At 33.6% G+C, this 16,425-nt stretch overlaps 1 protein-coding gene across 2 annotated transcripts in view; it reads left to right on the top strand.

The window, feature by feature from the left end:
* LOC148950763 (recQ-like DNA helicase Blm) overlaps positions 1–16,425 on the top strand; it is a 225,769-nt gene that overhangs the window by 197,008 nt on the left and 12,336 nt on the right. For both annotated transcript variants that reach the window (XM_089091738.1, XM_089091737.1), the window contains exons 9-10: positions 861–1,011; positions 2,610–2,797. In XM_089091738.1, coding sequence (XP_088947864.1) covers positions 861–1,011; positions 2,610–2,797 — 339 coding nt within the window. The remainder of the gene's footprint in view (positions 1–860; positions 1,012–2,609; positions 2,798–16,425) is intronic.

Genomic DNA, 16,425 nt, shown 5'->3' with positions numbered 1-16,425 from the left:
GGTATATTCCTTTTCTATCGATCTATGCTAATGTTTGATATTATTAATAATTTTAACTCGGAGTGTTTTAATGACATGTTTATAACTGGTGTGGATCTTCACAATTATAATACAAGAAATGCAGATGCTTTTTGGCGGCCGCAGTGTGAAACAACCCGGTCACAGTTCTCTGCTCGGCATGTTTTGCCGAGCTCCTGGAGTCATTTACCAACACGTGTATGGACATTTTTTTAACTTTTTCAGTCATGAGCTGGAAAAAAACCTTTTATGATGTTAAAGGATACGATCATCTTGAAATTACGAAGGGGGACGCTGTATTGAGTACTTGAGAAGCAGATTTTTAAGAAACTCCATCTTCATTTGGAATGGTACCTCGAGGAATTATCCCTGAAATGCCGTCTGCTCATTGTTTCAAATGGAAATCCAACACACACAATTCTAGGGAGGACATTGAGATAAAAGGTTGATAAGTTGTGTATCAAGGAGACCATAATAAGTTGTTTCTTCTTTTCTTTATCTAATTTTTTCATTCCCCTTTCACTCTAGTTCCTTATTTTGTATTGATCTTCAAGATAGCGAAAGATCTGGAGCATTGCCAGTGCTTCAAATTTTCTAAATGAAAGAATAAATTCACTTTTCCTTTTTAGTCGCTCCTCTTTTCGAAATAAATGTTTGTAACTGTTGAATTACCCGATTTGACTTTTGTAATGACTAAGCTATCGGAAGAAATAGATTGCTGCCCTGAGAGAGCTAATTTAATTCTAATTCGACTCTTAAAGAAAGTAATAAAATTTTGTTGAAAAAATATGCAAGGTTTTTCTCTTCTGTTTTACTATTGATAGTTTTCTCTTTTTATATAGGATGAATTTATTCTTAAAGATGTAACGGAAGACTGTAAGCTTATAGTAAAGGCAATTGATGAAGTTTGTGGAAGTGGAAGAAGTAATTTCACAGTGCTTCATTTTATTGAAGTCTTTGAAGGAAGTGCTGCCAAGAAGGTTTCAGATTTGAGTAAGCAAATAATTTTGGGTTATAAAAAAAGCTCCCTCATTAGAGAGGAAAAGGAGCAGACATGTAGATTTAAATTTTTTCTATTTGGGTAGGAGGAGAGGGAGGTCCCTTTCATGAAACCCTCAAAGAACTGGCTGCAAAAAATAAAAAAAAATCCTGGCTGTAGAATTTCAAGCTCAAACTGTCAACCCTATACATTAGCTAGCAAAACAGAAGTTTCAACAATATGTACTCTTTTCATCGACATTTCTAGGTAGAAAATTCTATATAGAAAATTTTAGAAATCTCTAGATAGTCAAGAAAATGTTAATTTTTGTTGACTGTCTTGTGTTACGTTAATGAGTTTTAACGTCAGAAGGTATGCATGAATTTAGGAAAGAAGCATTTTCAAAACAGATGTACTCAGCTCTAGTTTTATTGAACAAAAAAAAGATAAAACCAGTTGTGTTTATACATAATGAATGTTAGTTTTTTTTATCTGGCAGTTCAGGAAATCTAAGATTTCGCCACAATTTTTCATTACTTTGGCTTTGACCTATTACACTTAAAAGTAGGAATAGCTATAGGCTTATCTTTGAACTGCATAATCTATCTAAGTTTTCTATTGCCATAAAAAAAAGACTTGTGATTGAAGCTGTTGAGGCTGGATAATTAAAAAATGATTTTGTCAAACTGTTCAGAATTTTACCATCACCGCCATGGAGGATTTGAAAAAAAGAAAGGATCGTGCTGCCGAGAGTCCCTTGTTTTGTCCTATTTCGAGGGTTCGTGTTAAGGGGATTTATAAAACGAACTCTCTTCACCTTCATTTTTATAAACATTTTGGTTTGCTGTATTTCTACCATTATCTCTAATTTATGTTTCCATTTTAGAACGCAGAGCAGAACTAGCTACCTCTTCATGGAAATGGGGAGAAGTGGGAAAGGGATGAGATTGAAAGACTATTCTGCAAACTTTTGATTAACGAGTATATTAGAGAAGGACTGATTATAGCTTATGATAATATTCTCAGGGCCCATCAGATATTTTGACAATTTGAACCTTTCTTTAGTTTACTTGAAAGGCATCGGGTAAATTGAAAAAATGACAATGTAATGTTTTTCACATATTTTGAATGAACAATACGTGAAACAATTGCTGGCTCCTTTGGCAATTTTAATATATACCAATGACATCATACTTGCGGAATTTTTTTAAGGCTTCCCTACTCCCTTTAGTTGAAATTGAAACTTTTCCATGCCTATTGTTTAATGTATCAATTAAACATGCGTTCGCTGTCTACTTCCAAGTTTTTAGTGGGTTATTTTGTTTGATTTGTATTTTGGAATCTTTGAATATAAAATTATGTTCCAAACAGAAGAAGCGACTTTCCATAGCTGAAAAAAGGTACGTGATTAAAGCTGTAGTGGATAAACAATTACGAGGATTGCCACCAAGTCGTGCACACCGCCATCGAAAGTTTTTGATTTGCCCTCTTTTGAGGATTCCTTACTTAAGTGTATTTATAGAAAGAAACCTTTAAACATTGTATTTCGTTGAAATTGTAGCTTGCTGTGTTTATAATTTTGTCACTAATTTGTTTTGTTTCTTAAACACAGAACATGACCAGCTAGCACTTCACGGAAAGGGGAAGAAGTGGGAAAGAGCTGAGATTGAAAGACTGTTTTGCAGACTTTTAATAGACGAGTACATTAGAGAAGAGCTGATTGTAAACCATGATGATATTCCCAATGCTTATCTACGCCCTGGAAAAAATGCACCTTTATTGCTTCAAGGCAAACGAAAGGTATTTTATCCCTTGCTTTTGTATTTCTCTTAAGATCACCCTGTACTACTGTTGCCAAAAAGGCCAGCCATCGAGAATTCTTCCATTTTGTGTTATCTTGCCCTTTTGGCAGCAGCAGGGGTGGTAAGTTCATGAAATTGTATGACCTTGTGGATTATTTTTGACTTTTATTTTAATCAAGATGCAAAAAATTTTAAGATACATTCTGGGCAATTTTATATTTCTTCCATACTTTCAATGAAACACCCAAAAAATGTATAATACTTTGCAAACACTTTGCAAATTTAAAATAAAGGTAATGGGCTTGCTTTCTCTTATCAAAATTAAGAAAAGACCAAACAGTAGCAAGGGCAAGTGAGTGAGGAAATGTTAGGCTGTAATATAACTGAGAACAGTGAACTCTACTCATAGGAAATGTTTGAAGCCAGGGAGGGATTCACAGCCCAAATCTTTCTAGCATAATTTTTCATTGCCAGGTTTACAGTTTGTTTCAGATTTACTCCAATAGGCTTGACCAGTTAAGTAAGGCTGCTACCAAAAGGAACCTCAGAGCCAGATAGACATATTGAATTTCTATTCCCTTTATAGTTGAATGGCAGAACAACTGTTGTATCAGTATTAAAGCTCATACCAATGTGTTTGTACTCTTCTTGGAGAAGCTCAAAAGACGAATAGCATTCTTGGAAAGTGCAGGAAAGGTTCAGTAAGTCGTCCGCAAACGTAACTAACGTTAGATCAACTCCTTTGAAGATAAATATACAGCTCAACTTATCCTGAGCACCTGTAACACAATTACTAAACAAGAAGGGAGAAGCCAAAGCTGCATCGCGAACACCTTTCAGGATCGTTAATAGTTGACTACCATCTTTAATTCCAGCCTTCAGATTTCTATTCACGTATCTTAAACAAGTAATTACCGCAGCATCACTACCTTTCAAATGGGCCGCAAGCAATACTTGCGAAAATATACACGAATCAAAAGCATTTGCAATATTGAGTGCACAAAATACCAAGAAATCACCGCTTTCTTCAATATCCTTAAGCACATATGTAAGCAGAAAGAGAGCATGCTCTCTACCTAAGCCTCGTTGGTACCCAAACTGGCGAGGAGGGGCAGAACAATTTTCTTCAATGTCTCTTATCAAAAATTACTCAAAAAGCGTGATTGTAGTACATGAGACGGTAATGGGGTGATAAGAACTGCACAGAGAAGCGTTTTTTTTCCCTTTTCAAGGACGGGAGCTATTTGTCCGAAACAAACTTGCAAAGAGACTACACCATTGACAAGGATCATCTGAAACAGTAGTGCTAAATGTTGCTTGGTTAAAGGACCTGCAAGTTGCAGGTACCTTGCTGAAATAGAATCAACACCAGAAGACTTTTTCTTCAGTTTCGGAATCAAAGAGTGAACAGCACTTGGCGACGCAAACAGGAAAGATTTCGTCTTATTTGAAAGAAAAAGGTCAAGCTGTTTTTCAAAAAACTCCTCCGTGCTTTTGTTGGGAGCATTGAACTCCCTCTCAATATTCAACCCACTTTCTTTCAGGCACACTAGCACTCTGAGATTTGGCAGGCTTGCTATACTTCTATAGCTTGGAGGGGTGTTCAGCAATACGGATCAGATTTTACAGTTTTTTAGTTCCTTGTTAAATTTTTTTTTCATACGGAGCCTCAAGTCATTTACTAAGCCATCTTGCGGGCGACCACACTCGTTAAAAACCGAAAGCCATAGCTTGGCTGAATTACATGCATTTACTAGATCTCTGTTTTTTTTTTGTTTTTTTTTACCAATCTTTGAGCTGAGACTTTACGAACACGTCAAAGAGGAACGGTACTTATTTCAGCGCATTTCAGCGCGTGATTTAATTGTGCCAAGTTGGATGTGAGGTCAGTTGAGATAGACTTTTCACTTTGCGGCAGCACAGCAGGATAGTATAAAAGATTGAAAAGCACTTTTATTTTGTCTCAGCATCTCGTCACAGACTTTACTGAAAGACTCACTTGACACAATTTTCTAATCTCGGTAGAAAAACAAATGTGATTTTTTATTGCGAGCCGTAAGTGGGGAGGAGTAAAAGCAAATAGAGATAGGAAGGTTGTCTGAATAGAAACCTTTTTTTACGACTTTGACCTCGTTAATGCCGAACAAAGCAACAATATGGTCTATGTTAGAGGTTGAGGAAATCTTCCCAATGTATGAAAAATTGTCACTCTTAGGCCATATACAATAGTTGGGAGGAACGCAGCCCCAAAACAGTTGTGACCGGGGAGAAATTTCGTTAGTTATATCTACATTAAAATTTCCGCTGATAATAACACGTTGAGAGGCAACTTTTTTAAGTAACCTACTTAGAAGGTTCCAGGCAAAAGCACACCGTGAATCAGACTGTTCTTTGTTGTAATTTGTAGGCAGATATACATTAATTACTACATGATTTTCATGCTTAGTGGCAATAAAGTAATCAGTCTCTGCTAATAGCTTGCAAGGGAATCGGGATAGGATTGTAAGACCGCCGGATGGTCTGCCTCTTGATCTCACAATTTCACTACGAAATAGATGATGAAAATTAGGAAATAGTGGTAACAGGTTTTGGCTGACATGAAATGGTCCTGAATCAACACTAGGTCATGGGACTGCAATAACTGCGAAATAATTGGGATCTGATCTGTAACTTTTCCATTAATCTTAAACGACAAAATTCGGCATCTGAATTTCATTTTGAATCAGATTTACCTTTCAGCAGAGCCTGTGCAATAGGGAATTTGTAACTGTAACATGGGTTACTATCTGATTTGCACAGAGCTCATTTTGTGAGTTTCTGGCAGGGGCTGTTTTAGAGTTCCCATGACCTTTTTCGCCACAGACGGAACAACAAATTTCGTTTATACATATACTTGAAATATGTCCGTATGATTGACACTTATAGCATCGAAGGGGTAGAAATAAAAACTCTAGTTTGGGGAATCCTTCGAAAACGATCAGTCATAGGAACTTCATTGCTCGTAATAAATCCTCTTATGCTTCAAATTTCAGTCTGAAAGATCTAGTAGAGTCACTTTGCCTTGCTTCACTACAATTTGGCACAAGAGACATCACGTCATCAGAGCCCAGATCGTATGGGACACGTTTAGTTATTCCAAAGTGAGGAGTTTTAACCTTAGCGCTAATGGTTCTGTTAGAGCTAAGAAAGGTATTCTGTATTGCGTGAGCATCATATTTGGATGCAGTAATAACTTTCGAGTTACCTCGGGTGCACTTTATCTCAACAATTTTTGAGCTAACGTCACCATATACTTGTTCTAAGAATTCCTTCCTTAATTTCGGTGTGGCTAGGTTACTTGGTAGATTTTTGACAATCACGGCATAGGATGGTTTGGAGATGTATTCAGAAGGGGTTTCAGGTTCACTTTTCGAGAAGTTTTGTTCCATCAAAATGTCTAATTTGTTACAGATTTCCGTAATCTTGCGTGTAACGATCACTGTACTATCACCTGAGATTGAGGGGACTTCTTCTAGCTCAAAAATAAAGAAAGTAGGCAGAGCAGCCTTATTTGTCATCGCAAGTCTTTAAGAATTTGATCATTTCCAAAACATTATCACTCATAGCAACCTATGTGGATATTCGAGCAAGACAGTTTGCTTCTATCCGTATGATCTCTTTTGCTTTCATAAAATGTTTTTTCGGAAAAACTGGGCTGCTCTCTTCGCAACTTCATCATGGCTTTTTACTTTTTTTACTGCACGTGACAAAAAGTTTAATACGGAATTCCAAATGAGCTTACCGGCCATCGCAAATATGCAACAACATCAACATAGCAATTCCAAAATCATAGACCGTATTTCGCAGAGTAGGTTGTTATCGATATGTACTTTTTCTTGAAAACAGCTCCTTATTTTTCTGGGAAAACTTTTATCCTGAGGTATTCTAGCCTAAAAAACGATCTAGATTGGTCAGAGGTTTGAGAAAATTTGCTAAAAGCCTTCATTTTGAAAAAAAAGTGTAGTGACGTCCTTTTTAAATACATCCGTATTGCAATGACATTGTCCTACTTGTCACACTCATGCGGAAAAATTTAATATTTTCATGCATGGAAAAGTTTACATTAAATTGCTTAAAGAGCAAAAAACTGGTAATTGCAAAAATATTTGTATATATTTTGACAATGGGTTAAAATTCAAAAACCTTAAAAAAGCAAACCTAAACTTTGGGCTAAGTAGAAATCGTTGTTAGAACTCGGACTTGATTCAATAATCAAATATCTTAGCAAAGTCACCAGTATGAAAAGACATTAAATTGCGTAAACAGCAAAAACTGGTAATTGCAAAAATATGTGTATATATTTTAACAAGGGATTACAACAATTCAAAAACCTTAAAAAAGAAAACCAAGAGTTTGAAACTTAGTATATATTGTTGTTAGAAATATATCATTACCAAATTTATTTTGTTATAAGTATAAGCAATGTCTTTTTACGATACAAAAAAATTAAAAGAATTTTTAAGTTCAGTTCAGAATCGCTAAAGTTATTATATAAACTGTAAAAATATTTACGGTATCGGACCAATAATTTTAAAGTTTTAATCCAAACTAGAAAAATACTTGAAAATTTTACAATCAGTTTGTTTTTTTGTTCGATAGAAACAACTCGCTACTTGATTTAACTTAAAGGTTTGAACACAACCAGTTATATTATGTCAGTAGGAGGGCCCAAAAAACGAAAATACGCAATTGTTACAAATGATGATTCTCTATTATGAAAAGGGATTACAACAATTCAAAAACCTTAAAAAAAAAACAAGTTTGAAGCTTAGTAGTCCATATATGGTTGTTAAAAATCAGACTAGCTTCAATAATCAAATATCTTCGAAAAGATAGCATTACGAAAAGACATTAAATTGCTTAAAGAGCAAAAAATTGGTAACTGTAAAAATATTTGTAATTTACAAGTGATTACAACAATTCAAAAACCTTAAAAAAAAAAACTTTTGAACACAACCAGTTATATAGTGTCAGTAGGAAGGCCCAAAAGCAAAAATTTGCAATTATTACAAATGACTTTTCTCTATTTTGACAAGGAATTACAACAATTCAAAAACCTTAAAAATGAAAACGAAAAGTTTGAAGCTTATTAGCCTACATATCGTATTAGCTTCAATAAGCAAATGTCTTTGAAAAGACATCAGTATGAAAGGATATTAAATTGTATAAAGAGCTAAAAACTGCTAACTGAAAAAAATATTTGTATATATTTTAACAAGGGATTATAACAATTCTAAAACCTTAAAAACGAAAAACAAAAGTTTGAAGCTTAGTAGAAATCTTTGTTAGAAATTGGACTTGCTTAAATAATCAAATATTTTAGACTTCAGTATGAAAAGACATTAAATTGCATAAAGACCAAAAAACTAGTAATTGCAAAAATATTGTATATATTTTAACAAGGGATTACAATAATTGAAAAACCATAAAAAAGAAAACCAGAAGTTTGAAGCTTAGTAGATATAGTTGTTTGAAATCGGACTTGCTTTAATAATCAAATATCTTTGGAAAGACTGCAGTATGAAAAGAGAGCAAATTGTCTCAAATTGTCTGCGGACCTGCTTTATAATAATCACACATCTTTGAAAACACGGCTGTATGAAAAGACAGCAAATTGTCTCAAATTGTCTGCGGTTAGAAGACAAGCGAAAATGAGAATCGATATATGGAAGCCTGCCGCGTGCCGAGTGCCGGGACCCGGCGGTGAAGCCGTGATTTTAAAATACTTGATTTTAATTCCATTGATTTTGAATTAAAATCAAGTGGTTGCGGACATCAAGCCATGGCTAATTGAAGAAAAAGCCACGACAGATAGTCCGAGTGAGTGAGAGGCATTAGCCCTTTTTAGGATTGTATAAAAATGTTTTCATTTCATTTGTTGATAGATAAGTCTATCTATCATCCGTCCATTCGTCATTCCTAGGGCACAAGTAAGGTAGATAGTCATAGAACTAAGCGATGAAAAACTGGATTGATTTTGGGTTGACACGTGACGGACAATGTCCACCGGACTTGTATGCAAAATCTGGGACTGAATTTGCTTGGACTGTATATATATAAAAGTTTGAAGCTTAGTAGAAATTTTTGTTAGAAATTGGACTTGCTTAAGTAATCAAATACACACACACACATATATATATATATATATATATATATATATATATATATATATATATATATATATATATATATATATATATATATATATATATATATATATATATATATATATATATATATATATATATATATATATATAAAATATATATATATATATATATATATATATATATATATATATATATATATATATATATATATATATATATATATATATATATATATATATATATATTAAGTAGAGTGCTAAGTTATACTTTGCTCACTCTATGTTCCTTCCCTTTCCTTGGTACCTTTCCAAACGAGCGGGGATTCCCCACTGGTTCCTACACATTGCAAAAAAGTGAGCAGTATGAGCGGGGATTCCCCACACAACTTTGTTTCAACTCCATTAAATGTATTTATAAATAAAGTATATTTATTAAAGTGCTTTTTTCTAGTGCATTTTTTTTATTATAAATTTAAAAAGTGTATTTTTCTTTGTTATCTGTAAAGTGCTGTTTATAATACAAGAAATACGATTCTTTATTGATTTTGTTCTTCTCTTTATTATTCTTGAACGGACTAGTAATAGGGACATTATTTAGTCATTAGACAGCTATAGTCTACAGTTAGTTGTCCAGGTGAACTCTTGAAGGGAGCATGCATCAATTTAAAACACCATTTAGATCGTTTCTGTATGGGCCGTCAATGTCTGGCAAAACAACACTCTTAACTAAAATAATTTAAGATTGTGATAAAATGTTTGTGGAAAAGCCGAAAAAATCTACTATTGTTACAGTATTTGGCAGGAGTCAAACGATAAAATAAAAGCAACTGGCATAACAGGATTGGTTCAGATACAAATCATACAGGGACTTGATGTTTTCAACATTATTGAATCAAACTCTTGGCTGATTATTGACGATCTGGCAGAATCTATTGAACAATGGTCCCAGGAAATGTTTCAATTATTCACCTTTCACTCTAATCATGAACAGATTTCCATTACTCTGGTTCTACACTATCTCTTTCATCAGAGCAATTGTATGCGAACACTTGCTTTGAAATGCACCTACTATATCATCTACAGAGTTGTTCGTGATTCTAGCTAGCTAATAACTCTCAATAAACAAATCTATCCAGGCGCTCCCAAATTTCTGGTCTCAGCGTACAATCAGGTAAAAATTAATCACTACGGCTACTTTCAATAGGATCGTAATCAAAATACTTCCAAGGATTTGTGTTTAGTCACAAATACTTTTGACAATGAAATTACAATATATCCTCAAGTGAACAGTAAAAAGACCTATTAATTGCTATCATGGCACTGAAGGAACTACATGAAAATAGACAGTTATTTTCCATTCTAAGCACTTCAAAATCCCCACTTAGGAAAGCCATACTCAAACATGGTATTGACAATGATTTCATTAATCTCATATCCGAACTTTGTTTAAATTTGACCGAGGGTAATATTCAACTACCAGAATTTTTTAAGCAACGGGCAAAGAAACATCTTTCATTTTTACTTACATTGCCATATAAAAACAAAGGAAAGAATTTAAAAAGGACACGACTGCTTCAGACGGGCGGTAGCTTTTTTACGCTTTGACTGCCGATAAATGCAGGACTTGTAAACAGTTTTCTCTAGTGATAGAATGGCAAAACCCTATAAATTGACTCCAATAGAACTCGCTCTCTCACCCGTGGAACACTTTGAAGACAATCTGAGTAGATTCATTGACAACGAGAATATTGAAGATGATAAAAAACTGCTTTTACTTCAAGATGCACTTCGCCGAGTGGACAAACATAAGCCCTATCGTGTGAAGGCCACTGGTATTGATAAAAAAAAAGAATCATCTCCTCAAGATTCTGCTGCTGATGGAACATAATTAAAGAAGGAGGAACTGTATTAAATTTTGTTTAAAATCGTAAATCTAATGCCCCACTCATATCTTGAACAAAGTAAACGACTCATAACTTATCTCATGGAAATTAGTCAAGATCATATTCAAGTTGATAGCAATGGGAAAGAGATTATAATTCAAGGCAAGAGCTATAATCTACTTGATTTAATCTACGACATGGTTACAAATCGTAAAGGACTATTGTCATTCAAGGCCCATTTATAGAAATTTCTAAATACATTAAAATTCCCCAAAAGTTTTATTAGCAATTAGCAAATTCAAAAAAATTAAATGAACATGCATCACAAACACAATAGAAATATGAACATGAAGAAGAAGATTTTAAATCAATTTTAGAAAATACTAACACACCTAGTGGAAACTTTACAACAAGGAGGAGGAGCACACCATTGATAGTTAGACAAAAGCGAAGACGTATCAAGTCAACGTCACCACCACCACCACCAACCACCAGTATACAAAAGGGTAGCGGACGTTACACTACACGTTTACATTCAAAATAGTTGAAGTTGTGAAGCGTGTTTATGAAAATATTGGTGAAGCGGGGAGTTTAAGTTCCCCCACCACTCTTTCCAAAGTCACTGGTGTTCACGCTAATAGTGTACAAGACTATATACAAAATGAATCAAGTTACACCCTGCATAGAAATCATAGACTTCGTGCTAGTTGTTATCGAAAAACTAGAACCTTTTTCCCACTGTATATACTGTAAGCAAACCTCCTAACTCTAGATGCTGTTCAAAGGCATTACAATGCGCAGTACAATTACATTTTATTTGCCATTGGTGTTTTTAGTCGCTATGCATATGCTATTTCATTGCGCTCGAAGAGAGGTGTTGAAGTTGCTCAGGCCGTTGAAAGTATTCTCGAACAGGATTCGTATAAAAAAAAAATTCAAACGGATCGTGGTAGTGAATTTGTTAATCCCCATGTTGCAAAAGTACTAGCAAAATATAATACACTGCTCTTTCATAGTCATAGCCCTATAAAAGCTACACTGGCTGAACGATTGATAGGGACTATTCGACTATAAATTTCCAGATATTGTACATTGAAAAATACAACTGCTTTTGTTCGTGATACAGATACAATCATGTTTAATTATTATCAGTCACCTCAACGATCAGTTTCAAGTTCAACCCCAACGGAAGTTCAAAATTCTGATCATGATACAATTGACACCTTTCTTAAACAATATTCCAATGAAACAAGTGTCAATAAGAAAAAATTCAATGTTGATTATACTGTTCGAATTAATAGAACAACTAATGTTTTTGAAAAGGGTAATTACTTGTGGTCCACAGAACTTTTTAAAGTGGCAAAAATCATTGATACTTAAACCATAACTTATTGTTTGTTTGATACCAAAGATAAAGAAATTCTATGAGGCTTTTAAGATTATGAACTAGAAAAAGTTACAAATACATGAGAAATATATGGGACTTGAAAGTTATTGAAGACTCGTACGCAAAGGGGTAATAAGCAGTGATTTTTTCTGTGGCTATGATATAAATCTGATTTTGATTCTTGGATCTGTGTTGAAGATATTGACAATGCCCAATGATTTCTATGTAACTTTTATGTCCAACGTTTCCGATCCTCTCTACAACGACTTGAATAAGACAAGTGTTTTTTGGACGAAACTCTCCCCCGCTAGCAAATTTGATGGTGCGTATGAAGTGGCTCTTGTCGATTGTATTCTCAAAAATACCTATGACATCCTGAGAAAGGATCGTGTTTATGATATAAAAGTTATACCATTCGATTGGTCACTCTTTGTCGACTATGAATGGGTTGAAGCACTTAAATCTAGCGAATATCCACATGTTAAATTGAAATATATTGAATATGATGATATGAGATATTTGTGTCGTACAATCAATAGAAAAATCTCATATCGTAGGAATGGTACATTCCAATTTAATTATTCATTAGAACACGATAGGATTTAAGTTACCTCACCTGTTGACACTGAAATAATTATTCTCAATGATAATCTGAGAGACGTTCTTGGCTTTAAACAGAATATGATCAATGGGAAAAATGTTGGCACCTTTTACGGTATGGATCAAGTTATTTTTGCTGATTATCCACCTGGTTTCGCCTCGGACTCTTGCATATTTCTCTATGCATCTTTTGTGGAAACATCGAGAGTTGGTAATTCAATGTCCCCCTCCTACGTGTTCTTGAATGAAAAACAACTCATGAACTTGTTCATCACTGTAATATAAAGCATCTTAAGTATGTTCGTGTAAGCACTTCGTATTTGGAACTCTGTCAGCTAACACTAAGAAGTGAATTGGGTGATCCTCTAGCAATAACAAAAGGTTTAGCAGTCATTACATGTCATTTTCTACCCATTGTCGACGTCACCAACACCACCTAAAATGAACAATAGAAGAATTCCATTTGTCCGTCCCGATATCGATTGCTATGTTGGTGCTCTAAGTCCACGTCAAATAGGCAATGGATTGGACTACTACAAGGGGCGTACTACAATGTCTGGCTATGGTCTTGGTAGCTGGTTTGCTTGGCTATTTCGTTCTGCACTACCCCTTGCCAGAAAATATCTTGTACCTGCTGCATCAAATTTTACTGTCTCAACACTACAGGACAGGGGGTCGGGCAAGAATTTCAAGGAGAGTGTTAAGGAAAATATTAGATCTTCAGCAATAGCCGTTGGTGAGCAATTAAAATCTCGGCAAAATGGGGAGGGATTGAAAAGGATGCGTGCGCCTCATTCACTCATTAGTCTCTACCCAGGCGGGAAGCGAAGGACATCAATAAGGACTTTGAGGAATAAAACAAGGAAGACCAATAAGCAGATGAAGAAAAAGAAAAATATTGTTAGAACAAAGAAGGATTTCTTCTCTTTAGATGACTTATCTCCCCCTCAAGGAATCATATCCATCAATCAGTTCCTCATTGAATCTATTCAATGCTGAAAATGTTCATGTCAGCGTCAAGTATGGTTATTATGAACAATTTCATCCCCAACAACCCCTCTCGGAAAATATACACTTTCAAATATTTTCCAATGAAGGCTATTTCATTGATTTGTCATCAACATTTATTGATTTAAATGTTGGTCACAGGGCCACAACAGGGTCACATTTTCTACAATAGAGTGTAACTTAACTCTTGTCATATCTCTTTGTATAGTCAATGATACTATTCTCATTCATTCTATAGAATTCACACGTATCAATTTGTCTATTTGAAGTGATGTCACGAATATTGACCTCAAGCGTTAAATCACATTCCATCACAACCAAATAAAAATCTGTAAGCTTGTAATCACAGCAGTCGTTCTCGTCAAAACGATGAAGAAAAAACCCTTTTCTTTTTTTGGTCCAATAGTTGATTTGCCGTTCTGACTCCTCCTCCCAGAACAATAATCTGAGACTACTACAATACCAATCTCGTCGCAATAAACTAAAATCACACTTAGGATTCTTTCCAATCAGGCCGGGATATGTATTCTCCCACTGATTACATTTATCATAGGGGCAATTCAAGCATAGGTGGCCTCTAGGATGAGAGTCACACACCTCTTCATGACAGGAATTACGAACTTTAATTTGTACAGCATATCCTTTATGCAATTTAAACGGGTTGCATAATCTACACTTTTCAACATACTCATAAATCATTGTGCAATTCTCACATGATGACCAGCTGCCCAGTGTGTACATGCATAGTGGGCATGTATGGAACATTTTTTTCATGTGTTGACACTCTCACTGCCACAATGAAACTGAGCTAGCAACAACAACAAATAGGCTGAGATAGAGAGAGAGAGAGAGATAGGAGTAAATACCTCCGCTGTCTCTGATTAGCCCCTAAAAAATAGGTGTTGACTCAAAAACCAGTCAGGTTGAAAAACTTGGAATTAAAACAAACTTGTACGGGGAATCCCCGTTCGTACTGTTCACTTTTTTGTAATTTGTAGGACCCGGTGGGGAGTCCCCACTCGTTTGGAAAGGTACCAAGGAAAGGCAAGCAAATAGCATGTAGTTTCATAACGTGCTTGGCCACTTTATAGGTAAAGGATTGGTCGTTTTTTGCAATGTGTAGGAGCCAGTGGGGAATCCCTGCTCGTTTGGAAAGGTACCAGGGAAAGGCAAGCAAATAGCATGTAGTTTCAAAACGTGTTTTTAATCACGTGTAAAGGTCCCATAGAATAACATAGGAAGGAACATAGCGCTATAGAATAGCATGGGAGGGAACATAAACCCTTAGAATAGCATGGGATGGAACATAAACCCTTAGAATAGCATAGGAAGGAACATAAACCCTTAGAATAGCATAGGAAGGAACATAATCCACCCAAATCCATAAGTACATGCTCTGGAAAGGTGCCATGGAACGTAAAGTAAGCAAATCCATAAGTACATGCTCTGGAAAGATGCCATGAAATGTAATCCCCCCAAATAGCACAGGAAGGAACATAGTCGGCTAGAATAGCATGGAAAGGAACGTAGAGTGAGCAAATAACACAGGAAGGAACATAGAGTGAGCAAAGTATAACTTAGCACTCTACCTTTATATATATATATATATATATATATATATATATATATATATATATATATATATATATATATATATATATATATATATATATATATATATATATATATATATATATATATATATATATATATATATATATATATATATATATATATATATATATATATATATATATATATATATATATATATATATATATATATATATATATATATATATATATATATATATATATATATATATATATATATATATATATATATATATATATATATATATATATATATATATATATATATATATATATATATATATATATATATATATATATATATATATATATATATATATATATATATATATATATATATATATATATATATATATATATATATATATATATATATATATATATATATATATATATATATATATATATATATATATATATATATATATATATATATATATATATATATATATATATATATATTATATATATATATTATATATATATATATTATATATATATATATATATATATATATATATATATATATATATATATATATATATATATATATATATATATATATATATATATATATATATATATATATATATATATATATATATATATATATATATATATTTAACAGGATTAACATTCTTGTTGAAACATACGGAAATTTGGGATTTCTAAGGAAAGATAATGGAAATTTTATTTAAATTGATTCAATTATGTTTCCGGTTTTTTACGTTTAGGCCGACACGCCCTAATTTACATTTAATTATTTGATAATTATTATCATACGGTGATTTAACCTAAGTTAGTACTTCAGTAGTTTTCTTATTAAATCAGTTCAAATGATTATACAACTGTGCTTTTTTTATGTTTTTTTGTGGGGGGGGGGGATTAAAGGGGTTCAAATCTGACGATTTAACATAAAAATCAAGAAACATAGAGCCAAATTTAAAATTTTGATGGGAGAGTATATCTCTGTTTCTTTGAATATTC

The sequence above is a fragment of the Artemia sp. Qi Xiang Cuo genome, chromosome 7 (genome assembly GCF_049724085.1).
Source record: "Artemia sp. Qi Xiang Cuo chromosome 7, ASM4972408v1, whole genome shotgun sequence".
Classification (NCBI taxonomy): Eukaryota; Metazoa; Arthropoda; class Branchiopoda; order Anostraca; family Artemiidae; genus Artemia; species Artemia sp. Qi Xiang Cuo.
The sequence above is the reverse complement of the archived record's forward strand: the minus strand, read 5'-3'. Positions and strand labels throughout refer to the sequence as shown.